The sequence below is a fragment of the Notechis scutatus genome, chromosome 5 (genome assembly GCF_049901735.1).
Source record: "Notechis scutatus isolate UNSWTSFEM ecotype Mainland chromosome 5, rNotScu1.2, whole genome shotgun sequence".
In the NCBI taxonomy this organism is placed as follows: Eukaryota; Metazoa; Chordata; class Lepidosauria; order Squamata; family Elapidae; genus Notechis; species Notechis scutatus.
This window is the reverse complement of record NC_142013.1, coordinates 18,879,695-18,901,641: the sequence shown is the minus strand read 5'-3', so window position 1 is coordinate 18,901,641 and position 21,947 is coordinate 18,879,695. Positions and strand designations below refer to the sequence as shown.

The 21,947-nt window shown below is 38.7% G+C and overlaps 1 protein-coding gene across 1 annotated transcript in view; it reads right to left on the bottom strand.

The window, feature by feature from the left end:
- DDX10 (DEAD-box helicase 10) overlaps positions 1-21,947 on the bottom strand; it is a 159,786-nt gene that overhangs the window by 108,168 nt on the left and 29,671 nt on the right. Inside the window, exons 11-13 of the mRNA XM_026685339.2 lie at positions 19,752-19,839; positions 7,503-7,591; positions 3,106-3,514 (exon numbers count right to left, since the gene is read on the bottom strand). Coding sequence (XP_026541124.1) covers positions 3,106-3,514; positions 7,503-7,591; positions 19,752-19,839 — 586 coding nt within the window. The remainder of the gene's footprint in view (positions 1-3,105; positions 3,515-7,502; positions 7,592-19,751; positions 19,840-21,947) is intronic.

The window sequence follows — 21,947 nt, the reverse complement described above, 5'->3', positions numbered from 1 at the left end:
TGTGATAGGTTTGGAAGGACTATTTAAGTCATCACATTTCCCTTATTATAGAAAAATGTAGTGTTAATCATAGAACCTATCAGCAAAATATCCAAGATATCCTCTCCTGCCAATTGCTAATGAGTAAATATTACCAAAAAGATCACGATGAGCTTGGAAGGAGGGGGAGGGGAAACAGTTTGGAAATGGAAAGAACAATTATAGCAATTTCAAACATATTTCGCCCACATTTGTATCAACTAGATTTACCTCAGAAACAAGATACACTAACCTTTTCCCAACTGAAAAAACAGGAAGAAAAATGACAACCAAAGCCCACTAAGATTTGTATCTGTTTTAAAAAAAACCTTCCCAACCTATTAAGTTTTGCAAATAGTCAAACCATGTACTTGAAGGCATGGATCCAAGTATGTAAGAGTATAAGAGGGTTACACCTATATTTCATTATAGGTCTCTAGCAACTGACATTTAAAGTATGCTGCCTGCGATTCTGGAAGTAGTAAGTAGCTATTACGATATGTAATCACTGACAGCCCAGTTTTCCATGAGCCGTCTAGTCCCCTTTAAAAACCACTTAAACTAGAGTCCGCTATCTTCTTTCCTTCCCCAAGAGGTCATCACTACATTTCTTTATAGTACCAAGTGTGCTGCTTGGTTTCCTATAGTGTTAACATGGTCAATAGGCAATTTTTGAAAGAAAGCGAGGCTTGCACTGTATTTCACAAATTTTTTTAAAAGACTCTGACGCAGTTGTGATTCATCTCATCTCTTCATATCCTGGCACTCAAACCTGTGGAGAATTGTTGTCCTGCAGTGACCTCATAAGGAGCAACTATCCAGAGCACATGTGGGCAATATCCCATCCTCTCCTTATCTGGAAAATGTCCAGGAAACTGATCTTCCTTGGGTGCTGCGCCATGGTTATCGCAGTCATTTTTGTGAACACATCTTTGGTCCATCATACCTCACCTAGAAATCCCCTTTACATTTTCTTGGTTCACTTCCATTCTAGTCCAATGCCTGAATCTGTTGGTGAGAGGTGGAAGCCCTTTGAATCTCCAAACTTCCATCAGGTGGCAACAGTTAAGGGAAGGTGAAGCGCAGCCACCATATCTGAGCTGGTGGGGCTGGCATATATATTTAGGAAGATGTAGTCCTGCAAATAACCAGGTTTCATGGCATGTAAGGCTTTAAAGGTAGTAACAATCACCTTGGAATTGTATCCAGAAAGCAACTGGAAGCCAGCGCAGTTCTCACACAACATGGGTAAAATGCAAAGAGCTTAAAACTGAATGCATCACTGCATGCTGATCTAGTTGTAACTTTCGGGTAGTCTTCAAACGCAGGCAGCACATAAAGCACATTACAATAATTTAGTCAAGACATCACTAAGGTGTGAGTGATGTTGAGTAAGGTCTTCTCAGTGAAGAAAGGGTACAATTAGTGTACAAGATGAACCTGTGCTCCCCTAGCCATAGGTGCCATCTACTCTTCCGGGAAAGTGTGTTTAACCATGAAGAGAAAAATCACGAAGCATATACTGTACATGGATAGATCTTGTCATTCAATATATGGTATAATTATGACTGGACTTTCATTTCAAATTGTTAACTTCCTACAGTCCCTCAGTGACACACTTGGTTACAATCAAAGCATTGATATACACTTTTCTACAACTTGCAGCACTGATCATCCTTTAGGTGACAAACTTAAAAGTCATACGAAGATAGGCTGCATGTTTAAAAGCAAATTGAGTTACTATCTTGACAGTCTGGATTTAGTAGCTGGTAGCTTGTATTTGAACAGTGCTCCTTTCAAGGTCAATTCACACAGATTATTTAAAATACATTGCACTTTTAAAACCCACAAAATTAATTAAGCAACTTGTTCTCACCATGGCAACTTATTAAATGAGTTGTCAACATTACAAAATATATTTGCTGATGAAAGTGTGAGTATGCCAATGTGTGTATTAAGTCTAAAATTAGAAGTTTTTGATTGAACCAGTGTTGACATATAATAAAATAATGTACTTCTCCAAGAAATGTCAGGGCTTTTTCCAGAGCCCTTGTCATAATATTCTGCAATGGAGTAATTCTACATTTCTTTTTGCTTTGTAAGGCAATGAAAGTAAAAGCCAATTATTATATTTTAACTAACCCATAATCCAATGTTAATCAGAACTACAAAAGAATAATAAGAGTTTAATTATCAAATTATACATGTTCAAGTTACTAATATTTCTTGAAGTCTTATAAAAATAAAATCTATGATATAACCCTAACATTAGTATATAACAAACGTGTCAAGCACGCTGGAACCGGAGACAGCGATAGGCCCAGAATTGTCCCAGAGGCTGTCCTGGAAATGGCGAAGGACCGGCCCATGCTGCCTTAGCCCATCCTGGCCACGCCCACTCAGTCAGCTGAGTAACTCAATCTGTGCAATTTAGATATCAACCAATAAAAAAAAAAGTCTATAGGCAGTCCTTGGCTTACAACCGAGGTTTAGCGCCCAGTCAAATTGATGGCACTGAAACAAGTCATTTGTGACCAATCCTCACATGACCATCACAGTATCCCATCTGTCATGTAATCAAAATTTGGACACTTGACATCCGACATATATTTACTACGGTTGCAGTGTCCTGGGAACATGTAATTGTCATTTGTGACCTTCCTAGCTGGCTTCCAACAAGCAAAGTCAATGGGAGAGAGTTGGCTTGGCTTCACAAGAATGTGATGCACTTAACTGCAGTGATTCGTTAACAACTTGAACAAAAAGGTTGTAATATTGGGCACAAACTCACTTAAGAACTGCCTTATTTGGCAACAGAAATTCTTGTCCCAATTGTGATCGTAAGTCGAGCACTACATATATTCAATTTAAACAAGAGCTTCATACAAATAAATTATTATAACCAGCTATCCCAAATTCATATATGAGCAATGGAAAAGCTCTGCTAGATCAAGGCATAGGCTTAATAGTCTGGTATTTTGTGTAATGCAATAGTCAACTATGTATATTCGGAAAGCCGGACAATGAAAATCATAACCCTCTTCCAGAAGAAGAAGGCTGGCTCTTAACATTAAAAAAAATCCTTACCAATGGTGCTTTCTCTTCTGGTTCCAAGCCAAATACATTTCGCCGTTTTACAGTCAGCACGTCCTTAAAGGCATTGTCATCGTCATCTCCATCATCATCATCATCTTCGAAAAAATTCAGACTTTCAGGCTTTGATTCATGGACTATCACAGGCTCTTCTGGCTCAGACGGACTCTGCAATGCTTCTTCAACAGGACTGCTTTTCCCAGAGAGGCCTTCTGGCTCTTTTTGTCCCAACATGCCTGTTCTAGAGAAAATTCTCCTGCATTTTTCTAACTCCTCATCACTTAAAGAAAACTTTGTGTCCTCAGCCTGCTCCTTCCCCCCTTTTTCAAGCTCCGCTGTATGCAGTTTCTTCTGGACTTTCTGGAGAAATCGTACACGAGGGGCCACTGCAAGCCCAAGAGAGCTACAAAATAGAAAAGTATCAAATATCAGAACAGGACCTCTGCTCTAATATTAAAGGCTACCCAATAAAGTTCATCAAAATCTGTTTTGCATGGCGTTATTTTTAAGACAGCAAACTTCTACTGGCTGGAAGCAATTCTTAACATTTGTGCAGGCCAGGCACAACACACAGATTAATAACTTATAACTTATGGATGACTTACACTCAATAAGGCACAAAAGATGGCGCACAAAATATAATTTCTGAGTTTATACGATGCTTTAAAAACCAAAAAAAAACCCACAGTAAGATTATTAAGAGCATTATCTTAATAGTAGGACTTTTCACACATCTGGCAAACAAAATTAATTCTGGCCAACTAAACATCTGAATCCTTTGCAAGCTACTTCTTATGTGTTTCTTCAATCCTTAATTTTCCATTATCGTTATCTGGTAGATGGTTTTCCAATATGTAATTCTTTATTTATCATTAGTCCAGCTTTTTGGCAATGCTGCTTCCAGAATGGCTGACACAGCTGAAATATAATTAAAGTAAATGCAATCAAACAAACCACCCTCAAATATGAAAAATAGGAGTCTTTTTATAAGAGGGATGCGTAACTTTTTTGAAGTGATTTGCACGGGTTGTACTCCAAAGAGATGAGGACAAATGGAAGGAAGGGCTGAACATGTAGATAATTGTAACAATTAATTAAACAGGAATTTTCTTCCCATATTTAATTATTCATTGTGTCAATGCTGCTGTAATTTGGTAGGAAGATTTGGTGAAACTCCAAAATCTTGCAGGGTTTAAATCAAACTAAAAGCTAGAAATGAAAAAGTCTTCCCAACTTGCCAAAGAGACAAAAGAACTGACATGACATGAGATCATTCTTTCTGGAAAAGTCTTCTAAAGTTTGGTTTCTCTCTCTCTCTCTCTCTCTCTCTCTCTCTGCTACCCACCTGATTTCTGAAGACAAGAGTATACAAAAGAAAACTTTAAAGAATGATATGGAAACCTTTATAAGAAAGAAGTCATCTTTCAAAGCTAGACATGCATTCAATGCATAAAGTTATCTACTGTATACTAGAAGTAGAGACTAATAAATGTTGCCCTACAAACAAGTATCCCATGAAGCATTTTATTAAAACTTCACAATCATACACTGGGGGTATATGTGTGTTCAGAAGTTTTTTTTATATTGTGCTACAGAATATAGCTGAACCTGCTTTTAAGAGGAAAAAGTCAAACTAAATCTTCTTTCATTCTACCCTTATTGAATATTAGATTCAATGGCCATTTAAAAAGACTTCCTTCCTTCCTCTAGACAAAGGATTACATAAATAGCCACAAATTGTACAGCCTTTTAGAACTGCATTTAGTATTTTGTTTGGTATGAATGAGATTGAAATCAGTAAGAATACCACAAGTCAAAGAAAAAGAAAAAAAGGGACCTTACAGGTCACTTTCAAACTAATTATTATAGATCTGTACTTTAATATATTGTCCACACAATATATTTTGGGGGAGGAAAAAATAAAGAGAAGACATAGATGACCAAATTCAATACTTTTTAGCAAATTAAGCCAAGGGAGATGAGCTTGGAATCATTTTCATATCCTTTTATTCCTCTAGAGTGGAGGGTCTAGAGATGCCCTGGTCTTTAACCCATCCCTAATTAAGATGTATGTAAATCAAAGGATTTGTACTCTCAGCATCCCTGAGAAACCAACCCTAGAAAATAGTGGTGGAAAGAATTAAAACAGCATATGGGCAATGCAAGCACCATACACCTGACAATGATGTAACAATGAAAAGCAAAGGAACATTTCACTCATAATTAAATAGCCAGGCTTATTAATCTTTGGCATAAGAAATGCACAGGGCTGGCAGAATCCCACAGCAGTTTTCTTTGAAGTGAACATAATATAATGTGACCTTGTCTGACATCTATTATGTTGAAAATTCTTAACAGAGGGGTGGGATACTGATCAAAGGAACATGCAGAAAGCCCAGTGTTCAATTATCTGATATCTCTAAATCGGATAAGGACAGGTGTCTCTTTCAATGAGCCACTGAAAATCAGTGCAGATTCAAACCTTCAATCTCTCAGGCCTTAATCAAGTGGGCAACAAATCACTCTGCCATTAACAATATGGCTCAAACCAACTATTACTACTGACAGAAGTATAATTTGATTTTTTCCCCAGAAACTACTACTACTGTACTATTATATTATCACAGTTTCAGTTCTTCCCAATTCTTCTACACAAGCCCATACATTGAAAACAACTCCCAAACAAGCCTATACACTGAAAAACACTGGTAGTTGAGAGTTTTGGACTACAAGGATAATTGATCTGACTCAGCACAGAGGAACTTTTTAATGTTCTCAAATGTCAAGCCCATCTGAACAGCAAAAGCCACCTAAGGTTTGACATACCCAGAGGGGGAATCTGAAATACTTCCAGAAAAACCTAATGTTGAGATCTAATGAGATTTCTTTTCTTAGACAAGAGACATTAGTTATTGGTGTACTGATTATACGTGATTGGTCAAACCCAGATTCAAGACTTCATTCATTATTATGAATGTACACCAGTCTGGGCCAGTCTCTCTCTTTCTTTTCCACCTGTTTACAAGGCTGTATTTCTATGGGTAGAATCAGAGGAGATCGTCTCATATGTTATACTCCTATTATCCCCCCAAAAAGGATAGGAAATATAGATCAATTGATCTGTCTGTCTGTCCATCCATCAATCGACCATGTTTCCCTGAAAATAAGACCAGGTCTTATATTAAATTTTGCTACAAAAGATACATTAGGGCTTATTTTCCAGTTAGGCCTAATTTTGGGGATATATGGTACTAAATGCATCTGTCTGGCTGACAATCTTAACTGGGGCTTATTTTGGGGGTAAGGCTTATATTTCGAGCATCCTGAAAAATCATGCTAGAACTTATTTTCCAGTTAGGTCTTAATTTTCAGGGAAACATGGTATCTAATCTACCTATTGCATTTAGGAACCATCCATCACCCTCACAGGGGGATTCTGGGAAGTGCACAAGTAAATGCTGAAAACATAAAAACTAAATATAAAATTTAAAATACAGACAAAGATAGTTGAGGTTGACATCAAAAGTTAATTAAAAATGGGGGAAGGGCTTTCACGGCATTAAGCAGCTCCACGGTTGTGAGCCCAAAGTGAGATGGAAGGGAGAGCATTCTTTAAAGCATCCATTCCATGGCTGTCTTAACTTCCAATGTTTGTAAAATCTCTGATCATAAAACATGGTGGACTATTTGTAAGTAGACAGTTGGTAGACACACAAGAATTGCAAATTTGCTATTGATCCTGGTGTCAATTTATGTTTGTTTTTTTTTGGAAGGAGGTGGCTTTTGGGGGGAGGGTGCAAGAGAAGTCAGAGAGGGATGGTGCAAGAGAAGTATCAGAGAGGGATCTTAGAAAATAAGAACAAATTAGGAAGGACAAAAGCTGTAAATGAATGGAATTATATAGTGTGGATCTGTGTCACTTTGAGCTGATCACAAATGATGGCAAGGTAAAAAGCAAATAAATAAAAGACTGCAGGATTATCATCACTAAATGTCAGTAGCTCTTAAAACTTTAGGGAAGGGTTTTCAAAGAACATACCAGGACCAAATCTAAAACCTTAGACATGAACAGAAGGAACTCACCCACAAATTGAGGACTAACTAATAAGGATTTCTAAGATACCTTCAAAAAATTAAAAATGTTATTGGGTTTTAACAGGCAGCACAAAATGATTAAGGATTCATTTATTGATTTTTCTCCTCATTTCCATTAGCTCTATTTGACTAATCTCCATTTTTAACAAACTGATTTTCATTGTTAGTTTTAATCAGTGAGTTAATGTTGGTTTGGCTCACTGATTAAAATTTCAAGTTCAAAAAAAAGTTTATTAAAAAAAGGATGTACAGTTTTTGTATGGCATATACAATTACTAAAGATCAATAGTACTTACAGGGCATATTCAGCAATAGGTAACTTTAACACATCAAATACTTCTTTGTTCTTCATTAGGTAGACAGATCGCAGGTAAGAAACAAAACACTAAGGAAAAAAGGGGAAACAAACTTGTTCAAGTCACAGAATAAAAGAAGACTCAACCGAAACAGATGCACAGTTTAAGCTAATTACTTTTCAAAGTACAGTAGCTTATAAGGTCCTCCTTGATATTATGACACTGAAAATCAAGATATCTGTTTTCATTACGGTTTCATCCTAGTTTGCTACCTTCCCTGCCGGTTTCCCACAAGCAAAGTCAAAGAGGAAAGCCAGCAGAAAGTCAGAGTTGCCATTACAGAGGTCCTCAATTAACAACCTGTGTTTTCCTTAACAACATAACCAGGAATTGCCAGAAATGCCATCAATAAGCAGTGTGGCCGTATGATGTTGTGCTTTTCCACTGTATTGCTTAGTGATGGAAATTTTGGTCCCAATTACCATCATTTAATGAGAACTATCTTGTTTCATTTTTGTTGTAAATAATTTTTGAAGTATAACCCCCAGCACATTGTTCAAAAACCAAATATAATTCACAGCCTGGAAAAAAACCACAACCTTCCTTCTTCAGTATCACTAAGTTCTTATGATTAATTTTTATGTACAAATAGGTTACCATTGTATATGTATTTTTAATATTCTGGTTGTGCTTATATTAAGTGCATATTCACATTTTTGGTGGCATCTCTGCCCAATTCACTCGACTTTCAAAATAACCTTCATTCTTTTTTATTATTTCTTAAAATTGAAAGTATTTGTCTGTCCTTGGAAATAATCTTGAGCTACTAAGAGAAGCTACAATACACAATAAAAGAAGCATCAACAAAAAAAAAATAGTAAAGGTTTTGCTTGTGGTTTCACGATATCCAGGTTGCAATAAAACACTGGAAAATCACTTCTATAAAACTGAATTACCTGCTGCTATCAGCATGCCCTTTCATTTGGCTGGTAACTCAAGTGTATAATTCTAACCATACTGTTTTATGTTTCTGCAACACTATTCAGTAATTTTTATTTGGAAAACAAGGGAAAAAGTATTTTTTTAGGTACAATTACGGGCCCACATAGGAAATTCTCATTCATTCTTCTGCTAGCTGTAGACCTTAAATGAAGACTTATTATCAGTCCTTACATTTTTCAGTATCACCCAAAAGACTGATCAGAGACATCTGCAGTACCTCACTGTCTTTTGCATTTTTTTTCATGAGTCATACACGACTTACTCCAGATGACTACAATAAAATATTTTGATGATGCCAGGTCATTATCATGAGATCTTATGAACATGGTTGTGCAGAAGGCCTCCTGTTCGATCTTTGACGGAATGAAATTCAGAAACTGAAAAGTTATGTATTTCAGCTAAAAGGGATATTGGAAATCAGCAGCCCTAAATGAGGCATATCTCACTGAATAACCCACCTTCTCTAGCTTTGGAAATTCCAGTCTCAATTGTGGTCATAAGTTGAGGACTATCTGTACAGTAATATACTATCATTATGGTTTTAAGCATTAGTTCTGTTCAGTAAAAAATGTAAACTACATGCTACATAACCATTAAAAAAAATAAGTAACCTTCATAGTTGCTAGTGTGGGAAATTTAACACTTTTTGAAACAGGAGTACAGTTACCCAATAATTCAGTTATTTAATGTGCTTGCTAAAATTAAAAGTCGCAGCGATAAAGCTTGATTGAATTCAAAATTCATTTTATCTATTCCACTGCAATATCTCTTATAGAGCTGCAGGATTTGATAGCAAAATGATGGATATATGGCACTTTAATATCAAAGGCACAACTGTGGAAGAGGCACTAAACATAACAAACAACTCACATACAGAACTATATGAAGTGAAAATAATACTCCTTAGAGTGCTGCAGATGTAATGAATCAACTCTCTTTTAATCAGTTAAAAAATGGAAACAAAATTATGGATTTAGTTCTCCTCTCTTGCAATTTTTAACCTATTAGTTATGAGAATTTTCACACCAATATTTAACATAGAGAATCCAGTTACTCTAAGCTCCAGTTAACCAAAAAGATCTAGCTACCTATACCTGTAGATGATGTCGGTCTAAAAGCATCTCTTAACTAGTATTTAGATCGGAAACTGACATGCCAATTTTAGGGTTATTATGGGATTTGAAGTCTCTGCCTTCAGGAAGTAAGTAGACTGGGCAAGGTTATCCTAGAAGATCCTGGAAACCCAAGGAAATTCTAGGCAGGCGAAGACTGTTAAAAGTTATTTTTTCTATTCACATTTTCAGAAAGATATTGCAGTCTTATTCAACAGAGAGGAAGAATAAACTGTAAATTCAGTATCACACAGCAATAAAAGAATGGCTTTAAATATAGCAATAAAACTGGATTTACCAGGCAGGCCTATCACTAGATCTGTCAGCTACAACAAAAGCCCTTGTCTCCACTTGTTTCATCAATATCCTAAAATTCCTAAATTATTCCACTCCAATCCACTCTTCTTTTAAAAGGCTGCTTTAGAAAGCATTGACAAAATGGGAAGGGAAGAAAGAAGCTTATTTCATTATTATTTTTCACCCAGTAAGTCATGTCTATTTCTTTCTGGCAAGGTAATTCTAACTCAGGTACTAAATCAACAATATATTATTGCCAACTAATGCAACTATACAAGCCTGAAAACAGTTCTCAGAAAGATTCTTACGAAGAAAGCACCTGCTCCTCTTATTCAATTACAATAAAGCCATAAAGATAGGGCTTATAATTCAGTGAGCAATCTGACTGTTCCAAAAGGCAAAACTGCTTTCAAAGATATTACTATTTCACATGTCCAAAACTCTGTTTAATGTTTCTGTATCTAACTACCATTGTCGCTTCATTTCCCCAGTTTGCTATCATTATACTTGAAGGCAGATTATAGTATCATTGGAGAACAATGCTGTTGCCACCTTCCCCGACATGGTGCCTTTCAAATATAGTGAAATCAATTCCACTAGTAGTGTGTGGATTTGATTGTGTTTAATGTTATGGTATGTAGAAATGGGAGATACGGGAATAGTTGCAGTCAGCACAATGGTCAATTAAGTGGCAGCTTAGACTGTAGAACAGGGGTGTCAAACTCAAGGCCCGCGAGTCAGACCCGGTCCATGGGGTGCTTAGATCTGGCCCACGGGACCGCCCTGGAAACAGGGAAGGACCGGCCCACAGTGTTTGTTTGACCTCGGGGGAGGGGGAGGATGTGGCTGGAATGAGCGTGGCCAGCTCGATGTCACTCGTATCGGTGCCTGTGGTGGCCTGAGTGCTCTGCCAGCAAAAATGGGCTCCTGAGCTCCATTTCCAGCTTCGACAGCCTCCTGCAACCCTCTGCCAGTGAAAACGCATGTGGCCCTCCCAATCTCTGTTTTCACTGGCAGAGGGTTCCAGGAAGCCGTTGCAGCTGAAAGCGGAGCTCAGGAGCCCATTTTCACTGGCAGAGCGCTCGAGCCACCACAGGCACCGATACGAGTGACGTCGAACTGGCCCCGCTCATCCCAGCCACATCCTTCCCACCCACCCACCCCAAGGTCAAACACAACCCTGATGCGGCCCTCTATGAAATCAAGTTTGACACCCCTGCTGTAGAAGAAATGGGGATGTACAAACATTTCAGAAGGGATGCCCCCTAGTCCCTTGGGCTGTAAAGGCAATGGGGGATGAATGTATTTTTCACACTTGAAAGATACAGTTCATGCACCTTTCCGATAAAATTAGAGACAGCACTTCCAGGTGTGCTTCTTGGCTGGACTACTCTGAAAGTCTGAAAGTGGGATAGATAGTCTAGACTTCGTTTATGTTCCATGTTTTCCTGTTTATGAAACAGCTTACAGCAATTAAAATTTAAATTATAAAATGTATTATTTGTATGTGCCAAGAGGTCCAGCGTAACTAGCAGGTTCACTACCAAGACAACTAATGTAATCTCAGTCCTACATCCTGGGTGAATCCCCAATTAAAGTGGGCCTAAATCTGCAGGTACAAAGCTGCTTCTTCAATCACCTTCCTAGTCTTAGAAGATTAAATACTCCCTTTAATTACAAGGTTCGTTCATGTTCTGGGAGCTTTTTTTTTTTTTCTTCAATAAGGCTCATATGACTTTTCCTTTAAGCAATCGAGAAACATCCATCAGTCAAGAAGGCATTAATCACCTCTTATAATCACAGGACCAGTCTGACGTAGTCAATTTAACCAGCCAGGAAAGGTTTAGGTCAAGCAAACAGATTGTGGCCCTCACTTCTGCACACATCTGTATGTCATGGAAATCTTCAAGTTGAAAATAATCCATATAAATATACTTCCCTGTTGACTGTCTCAATATTGGTGTCCAAGTTGAAATGAATCCAACTGGCTTTGTTTGCAACTATTGATTAATTTTCCCCCCTGTAACAGCCAGCTTATAACGTACCATTATACCTGCTCCTGTTAGTTATTACTCCAGTATTTGCATGCAGGCCATTTTCCTTTTCATCATTTGATTTCCATGACTCATTTCATCAATACTAAGCTATTAATTTAATCAGACCAGAAATCTATGGCAGCATCTCCCTTGTTGCTGTGTTGACAAACAGGGCATGCTCCCTAAGCAGCAGTCCTACAACCCCAAGGGAGCAATGTTTTCACACCTAGTGATCAGATAGTCTCCTTCAAGACAGGCTCCACCTGAAATCTTTCGGTCCTGCAAGTTTTAGCAGCCTTGATCTTGCACAAAAGAAACTATCAAGAGGAAGTGACTTGCAGCATTTCTTCCAAGGAGCGTTGGTAGTGTTGCCCAGGCACATCAGTATCAAGTATCAAGTTTGCAAAGATTGGGCTAAGAATGAACAATCCAACTCCATTCAGCCAAGAAAGTTATTGAATATTTCATTGGTATGAGCATCATCTTTCACTTTTCATACTTTACATTGTAATTTGGAAAGTAAAATGGAGGTGAGAAGGAAGCACAAGTGTTGCCGTGAGCTACTGGAAGAAATGTGTGATTAAAAATGGAGTAATAAATAGATTTTACGAGCAAGGCTATAAATATGCTTTTTGTTTCTCCAACTTTGTCCTGTGTGATCAGATTTTATGGAATAATTGATCACATAGATGCTTCTCTTTTGTCACAGAGTTAAACATAAAAAGATTATAAACTAGAATAAGTAGGGATTACTGCAAACAACTCCCAACAAGGGAACAAGCAACAGAAACTAGGTTTTAAAAAAAGTAGGTACAACAGTAACACAACTAGACAAAAAGTCAGATGAACATCTGAAAACAAACTGGAGTACCGTATTTGCCGGCGTATAAGACGACCCGGCGTATAAGACGACCCCCCACCACCACCGGAAACGCCCTCCAGAAATCCCCGGGGCTGCAGCGGCAGGGCAGAGTGCCAGGGGCCGTGGGAAGAGCAGGAAGGCTGCAGCCTCGGGCGGAGCGAGGCGGCGGGATGAAGCGGAAGCGACGCAGGGGATCCAGGAAGCCAGAGGCGCCTTCGCTGCGCCCAACAAGCATCCGAAAGCCGGCAGTGGATATACCGGCGTATAAGACGACCCCCCCACTTGGAGGCATGTTTTTCGGGGCAAAAAAGTCGTCTTATACGCCGGCAAATACGGTAAGTTACCAAGAAAGAATGCAAAAACTGGAAGGCAATTTGGGGAAAACAAAATTCAGAATTAGGTGACAATGATTTAAGAATTTTAAAAACAAATGCAGAATCTTCAGATATGTTCAACAAAACAAAGAATCAGTATACCGTATATACTCGAGTATAAGTCGACCCGAATATAAGCCGAGGCACCTAATTTTACACAAAAAAACTGGGAAAACTTATTGACTCGAGTATAAGCCGAGGTGGGAAATGCAGCAGCTACTGGTAAATTTCAAAAATAAAAATAATTAATTTGGGAAAGCGATCTCACTATCATGAAAGGTTTAATTGATTCACTAACCCAAAAGAAGAAGATGATGATGACAGCGGGAGGCAGGAGTCACTCTCTTCCCCTCCCTCGGAGGCCCCTGAGTCAGGAGTCACTACCGCCGGCGCGGCCCCAGTCCCGCCGCCTTGAGAAGGGAAAGGCAAAGCGCTTTTGCCTTTCCTTCCCGGCTGGGGCTGTTGGGAGTCGCTGCCGCCGGAGCGGCCCCAGTCCCGCCGCCTCGGGAAGGGAAAGGCAAAAGCTTTTTGCCTTTCCCTTCCCGGCTGGGGCTGTTGGGAGTCGCTGCCGCCGGAGGCCGCGACTCCACACCATTTTTTTCAGAGGGGATCTGACTCGAGTATAAGCCGAGGGGATTTTTTCAGCACAAAAAATGGGCTGAAAAACTAGGCTTATACTCGAGTATATACAGTATTTGTTGATCAATGAACACTGCATAATTCTAACTAGGGACAAAGAAAGGCAAAGCTATTCACTATTTTGATTTAGTCTTTCCAACAACAAAAAAATTAGAAAAATGTAAAGGGAGGAATGAAGAGCTTGAAGTTTGAGACTGATGGAAAAATGACCCAGGAATATCTGCTTAGTCTGAGTGAGTTTAAATCTTCAGACAAGATAAATTTAGCCTAGAATATTGCAGAAACTAGCAGATAGATGGACCTAAGATTTCACCCCCCCCCCCCCCCCCCCCCCCCCCCCCCCCCCCCCCCCCCCCCCCCCCCCCCCCCCCCCCCCCCCCCCCCCCCCCCCCCCCCCCCCCCCCCCCCCCTATATATTATCTGTGAGAAATCTTAAAGATATGAAGTGCCAGATTACTGAAGGAGAGGATAATTTGTTTCGATCTTAAAAGGAGAAAAAAATGAGATTTTCAAAAACTATCGATCAGGGTTCCCAACTCCAGGGCCATGTACCAGTACCAGTCCATGATCTATTAGAAACTGGGCCATGCAAGCAGCAGGCAAGTAAGCAAAGCTTCATGTGTGCATGAGCAGGATCTAGACTGCGCATGAAACCATTCCCCCCTCCCGATCCATGAAAAACAAATTTTCTTCCAAAACTGATCCATGGTACCAGAAAGGTTGGGGACTGCTACTATAGTCTAATCTGTCATTAACACACGAGAGTATTCTGGAGTGAATCTTAAAAAATTTTTTTAACCATGTTAAAAGTAATGCTCATTACTAAATATCAGCCTGGATTTTTGAAGAATAAGTTTTGTCAGATGAATCTTGTTTAATTTTTTTTAAGCAGATAGCTTTTTGAATGGACTGTGAGAAGAAATCAAATGCCAATTCCTGCAATGCATTTTATAGACTACCCATTCCATACTGATCAGCCAGCCACTTAAAAGTGGTTTGGGTGGAGTGATAATGAAATGTGCAAGCTCAAAGACTATGTACCTTCATCAAAACGGAATGACAGATGGAGTAAATACCATCAAGACCAGGTCAGTCCAGTGGTTAAAGGCACCGGGCTAGAACCCAGGAGACTGTGAGTTCTAGTTCCGCCTTAGCCATGAAAGCCCACTGAGTGGCCTTGGGCCAGTCACTCACTCTCTCACCCCAACGCACTTCATATGATTGTTGTTGTGAGGGAAACAGGGGTTTTCCTGTTGGATATGTTTGCCACCTTTAGTTATGAAAATCAAAGACACAGGTACAGAGTAAGAAGAATCTGACTTGTTAATAGCACTTGCCAAAGATCTTGGAATAGCAGCTGTTTCCTTATTGACACAAGTCACTGAATATGTTCAAGTACAGACTACTATAGTCATTTGTTTAAAATGCATTAATTTGGATTCTTGAACTAAGTAAGGGATTCAGTGGCTAATTTTTCTACATGATTCTGCTTCATTTTATCCAGTAAAATGAAGGCTTGGTTGAAAAAAATTACACACATGATGACCAAAACATGATATAATTTCAGACTTTTTCAGGGATATTCAATATTCTATCTTCTACATTGCAACAATTTTCATTTTTACTCAAATGTTTTAACTCAAATTATTCCAGAAAGCACTTGAGGGCAGGACACGAGGCAACGGATGGAAACTAATCAAGGAGAGAAGCAACCTAGAACTAAGAAGAAATTTCCTGACAGTTAGAATCAGTGAAAACAATTTAATAAGTGGAAATGGTATAGGGTTTCCTACCTGAGCAGGAGGTTGGACTAGAAGACCTCCAAGGTCCCTTCCAATTCTGTTATTCTAATCCCAATCAATTTACAGAGAGATTTGAACTTTGTGACATTCTACATTGGAAGTACTCATAAACTACGAAGTATGAGTATATGCTGCCAAATGCAAGTTTTTGCTACACCAATAACAAATGCAAACATCCAATAGGTAAACTGTACCATTTTAATGTGAATCTTTTTGAACTAATAACTATGTAAGAAGAAATGAATTTGCTATATGATCCTCGCTTGCAGCTCAAAGGTGAAGCACACAAAGGTCACAGCAGATGGCAGTCCAAGGCTAGCTTTGTTTGATCCTGAAAATTCCAAGATGATAAAGTAAACTAGAAAGTCAAAACGAAGAAGCAAACAAAAAAAATCTGGAAAAAGACAGTGACAAACCTCTTCCAAGAAAACAACATGAACTTGTCCATGTAATCATCAGGAGCCTAGTCTGACTCAAGGAAACCTGTTCATACCACAGCATGAGTTTCAGGAGGAAGAAATTAAAGGTCTTCTACTCCTTCCCTAGGCCAACCTTTGCTAGGCTAGAAGAATAAGGTAGAAGATGATTCTCTTCTGGAGGTTACAATACATTGCCAATCACAATTAAGCTACAATGGGGCAACAGATGACATCAAATAAACCAGCTTCCTATATCTCTGTATGCATAGAAGAGTCAAGTCTGAACATGCTATGCAAAGTTATAAATATTTATTGGTAAAAGAGTGAGTGATAAAAAAGAAAAAATGCTGTTCTTTTCATTCTTAAATACTTCTATACACCTCAGGAAGGGTGGTTTTTTTAAAAAAATCTTGTTAACATTACATTCTCCAAATCTTAACCATTTTTTCTAAGCTCCAAAGCTTGAGAAGACCAATTTTCTTCTCTATATAATCACCTCTGGACACCTACTGCACTTTCTTTTCAATCAGTTCATGCATTTTTCTTTTAATTTAAAAAGGTTATATCCGAAAATGTCCCTAGATATGTAAAAAAATTGTTCTTTTTATATGAGCTTAGATATCCAAATCAACAGGAAACTCAGGTGGCTGACAGACTATTTACAGGGGTAACAATTATTTCAGCAGTACCAGCTGCTCTATAAAGTTTTTAATGCAACTAATAACCTAAGTTAAAAAGATTTGAATAAGCCAACTCAGCAACTCAGTGACAAAAGCACAACAGAAATAAGGGAGAGCAAGGTCACAAAGATATGCCAAATATGACTAAAATAAAACAGGTTGCTGCTGTTGGTATATTGCACAAAAACAGAGTTCTATGCTACTTCCTCCTCTCTTCATGCATGAAGGTTCTTTTCTGGGGGGGCGGGGGGGGGGGGAATATGACCGGTGGATGCAATGCAAGCCTTCCTTTTATCATGAACTTGATCAATCCCTTGCTCTCACACCGATGCTCAAATTCAAGTTGAGAGCAACAGAACATCTGGTATCGCAGCAGAGCAGAAACTAAGTCTTCTTCTTAGTGATCCCAATTATCTTCCAAGGAATGCACAGTTCACTTCCTGTCAACCTTGTAAGGAAGACCCAACAGAAAACACAGGCAGATGAGCTAATTCTACTTTATTGTAAGATTATATTAAGACAAGGGTCTTCAAACTTGGCAAGTTTAAGACTTGTGGACTTCAACTCCCAGAATTCCTGAGCTAACATGACTGGAGGAGGAATTCTGGGAGTTGAAGTCTACAAGTCTTAAAGCTGTGAAGTTTGAAGATCCCTGCATTAAAAGAATCAAACAGTCAGAAAGTATCTCCTCCTGTCCCCTCTGGAGCTCAAGAAACTAGGAAAGGTCTCTTCTGACTGGCTGGCCTCACCCACAATCCTGCTATGGGCTAAGTTGTATTTCATCTGAGTAGTCTCTTGGTTACATCTCTTTCCCATTTCTAATTAACATTATACTTCCTCAATCAAAATTACTTTTTTTTAAAAAAAAATCTGATTTATTTATTTTATATATTCAATTTATTTGGCCAGCCATCTCAAACATTTGATGCTGAGAGGTAACAAAAAAATAAAATCATCATAATAATAAACAGCAAGTATAAGAGCTAAGGGGAAAAACTAACCAATGCCATCAATAAAACTAAGAAACCATCAATAAAACCAAGATTCAGGTTCAATCCCACGATCTGGGCCCAAGCACAGCAACAAGCCAGGTTGACTCAGTGGCTAAGACGCTATGCTTGTCAATCAGAAAAGTTGGCAGTTCTGTGGTTCGAATCCCTAGCACTGTGTAATGGAGTGAGCTCCTGTTACCTCTCCCAGCTTCTGCCAACCTAGCAGCTCAAAAGCATGTAAAAATGCAAGTAGAAAAATAGAGACCATTTTGGTGAGAAGATAACAGCGTTGTGTGCGCCTTCGGCATTTCATCATACCGGCCACATGACCACAGAAATATCTTCAGACAGCACTGGCTCTTTAGCTTTGTAACAGAGATGAGCACCGCCCTCTAGAGCCAGAAACAACTAGCACATATGTGTGAGGGGAACCTCCCTTACCTAGAGTCTGACTAAGTCTATTCTTCAGGGAAATGATGCCCCAGACGATGCCGCTACAAGAAAAGGTAGTCCTCTGGTTACCTGCCAGGTGATATTCTCTAGCCTAGCAGATGGGACCCAGAGCATACGTCTCCTGTTGGATCTCAAACAATGGGTAGATACAACTGAAATAGTTCCATGCCATGGATGTTATTTAAGCAACACACGTCAACACACGTTATGTGTTGTTGTTTTACTAATGGTTCATTGCTAAGATTAAATATCACCCTATTTTTGTTTTTGTTTTAAATGCCTGCCATAATAATGTAACAGCTTGAGAGATCAGTTAGAAAACAAATTTATAAAAATGTAAATAAAAGAGCACTATGGTCAGCAGATAATTATTGTCTGGCAGACAGCCATCTGCCTCCCTGGCCAGTATGGAAAGAAGCAACTGTCTCACTGTTGCCAGGCTGGCAGTTCAATGCTGAGAATTCTCAAGTATGATGTTACCGTAAGTCTACATTACTAAGTTTCTGTTAACTTTCACAAGAAACTATATATGCTTGAATTACATGAGGCCGTCTTAAGAAAACATCTTGCCTGGATGGAAAAGGGGAAAAAAATAGCTGTTACTCCTGAACATCCATGCTCATGTTTCCCCAATTATCAACCAAAGGACTTCTGGAGAATCAACTTGCCCTGTAAAGACAAGAAGCAGATTCTGTTCTTCAAGCCCTGAAGAACAGAAGCAACAGGAGACCAGGAGGAAGAGAAGAAAGAAAAGAGACCTCCCGAACAAAGAATGTGTACCATAACAACCTGAAAGGTGTGTATATTTTCATCCATTTGAACTAACTACCATCATCTTGTTTCCTACTATCTTCCCTCTCCAGATCCTTTCCTTGTACATAGTGCCTTTCAAAGTATTAAGTACTGAGGATAATAACTGCCTAAGAATTATAGTGGGAGGGATTTTTAATGTTATAAGCCAGGGGTGTCAAAATCAATTTCATTGAGGGCCGTACCACGGTTGTATTTGACCTCAGGGGGCTGGGGTGGGTGTAGCCATGATGGGCGTGGCAAGCTTGACATCACTCGTGTCGGGGACGCCTGTGGCCCTAGTGCTCTGCCAGCGAAAACGGGCTCCCAAGTGCCGTTTTCAGCTGGGACGACCTCCTGCAACCTTCTGCCAGAGAAAACGGAGCTCGTGCTCCGTTTTCACTGACAAGAGACACAACGGACTGGTCCTTCGCTGTTTCCAGGGTGGTCCCACAGATCAGATCTAAGCATTCCGCAGGCCGGATCCAGCCTGCAGGCCTTGAGTTTGACACCCCTGTTATAAGCTGTCTGGAATCTCCAATGTGTGAGCTGGGCCACCATATAAATTTTCTTAATAAATAAATTTAATAAATGAACTGCTGATTAATTTCAACTAATTAATTTCTAATACCTCTTTACTTCAGTCAAAGAACATAAGCACATCTTTACAGATCTCCTATAACCCATAAAACCAAAAATCTTATTCAAGATTAATATTTCTTATACACCTAAACAATGAGATTCTACAATCGTGCCACTTACGTATCAGTGGACTAGCCATTGTCCCCTTACCCGTTGTGCACGTTCTTTCAAATCTTGATCCTGAGCCAATAAGGACTGCAGTTTCTTCTGGACATCTAAAAGTTTCTCAGGGTTGATTCTGGAAGAGCAGAGAGTCATAGAGAACACCGGTAAACCACAGAAACATTCTCATATCTTCTCTTAAAGGCCTACGAAGATCTGTCTCCTGTTCATAGAAAAACTGCTTCTTCATCTGAGGAATACTTCTTTATCTCTCCTCCCCCATTATTTTAAAATGTAGAAAAACTACTGTGAATATACAGCTGAAATCATATCAGGTATGCAGAGTGTTCTCTTAAAATAATGGAAGCAACAAAAGCTGCAGCTCCAGCCTTTTACGCAGAAAACCATTTGAACTGGAAGAGAAAACCATTCTTCCAAGATAAAATTACAGAATTAACATTATATATCTCCTTTCTACTTATAAAAAGATAGAACACTGAACTCCTCAGAAGGAAAGAGCTGAATATTTAGCAGTAATTTTTCATACTGAGCTTTTTCATAAGACTTTTCTTTTCAGTGTGTAAAAAATATTTTCACTAGAGATGTTTCCAAACCTGAGAACTCTCAGCAGAACTCCAAATTCACAAACACAATTGTGCACATACAAATCCAAAGCGGTTCTCCATCAAAGAATCAGTGAATAAGTCAGTTCAATAACGCAATGCCCCACTATAGCCTTATAAATAATACTTGCTTCAACGGTTTTTTCTAGCTGGCGGGCCATTCCAGGTTAAACCTGCTTTTACCATTTTGGAACCCCAAAGTGAGCATTCACTTGCAAACAAAAAACTGGTTCCAGATGACTTTATAGAGTCTATGCCAAAAGATATCTTCTCACACTAAATTGGTTAAAAAATAAACATAATAAATCATTGGAATGCCAACTCTTTATCTGTGTATAGAGCATTAAAGAATAAGGAATGGAGATTTCTAAGAAGGGAAACCAGCTACCTTATTTTTTTAATAGTGCAGGTAGTCCTTGATTTACAACCACAATTGAGCCCAAGATCTATGTTACTAAGTGAGAAATTTGTTAAGTGAGTTTTGCCTCATTTTACAACCTTTCTTGCCATATTTGTTAAGTGGTTAAATTAGTAACAGGATTGTTAAATGAATCTGGCTTTTTCCTATTGACTTTGCTTTTCAGAAGGTCATTGCAACCATCATAAATATCAGTCGTCAAGCATTTGAATGTAAATCACGTGCCCATGGGGATATTTAAGATGCTGGTCATAATTGTGAGAAGTGGCCATAAGTCACTTTTTCCAGTGCCACTGTAATTTCAAATGGTCACGAAACAAACTGTTGTAAGTTGAGAACTATTTTAATTAACTACTTTAACTATTTTGAGTAACCACAGCCTCTTTCTAGTTTCTCGGAGGTCTGACACTCCTTGGACAGAAATCCTTCAGGAACAATGTAAAAAGTCTTAACATAAGAACGTAACCATCTAGCATCAGCATTTGGGATTTTTCACCTTTTAAAAAGTAAAGTTTCAAGCAGATACACTAAAAGGTTTGATTTCTTTGGTTTATTATATTTTAAAAATCCAAGACACACAAACAACGTAGACTACAAAGAGAAGAAGTACCCGATTCCTTACTTTTTAACCTCAAAAATGTATCTACTTACCATAAGTAACTGGAGAATGTAAGCCTCTTGTTCCATCCCCAATTCCTCCCTCAGTTCTCACTTTCTTGCATTGTAAATATTCTCTCTATATACTCCACTATGTAATTTCCTAAACATTTTCTATCTCACATCCATAATCAAAGGTCTAAAACCAAAATCCAATGCAACCAACAACTGGTAACTAAGGCCAAGTTTTATAAAAGCCTTGCATCCAAGCCAGCTCCCCAACTTAACAATTCATCTCAGAAAGAAGCCATCCAATTCCCTTATCTTTCTCTTCTGCCACTTTTAGAATGTGCGTACTAAAAAAATATTATTTTTTTAAAAAACCATTTATTTCACAAACCAAGATCCACGAATAAAATGTAACAGTTAAGTTCTCCTTCAGGATACATTATGCAAGGATAACATTTCAGACCACCCTTCTTTATTTTCATACATTAAGATGTAGATATGAAGAGAAAACAGGACCACGGTAAATCCAACATGGCTAAAAGTTACTAAATTAAAAATAGGAAATGACAATCGAATCCCAAGAACTGGCTAATCAAA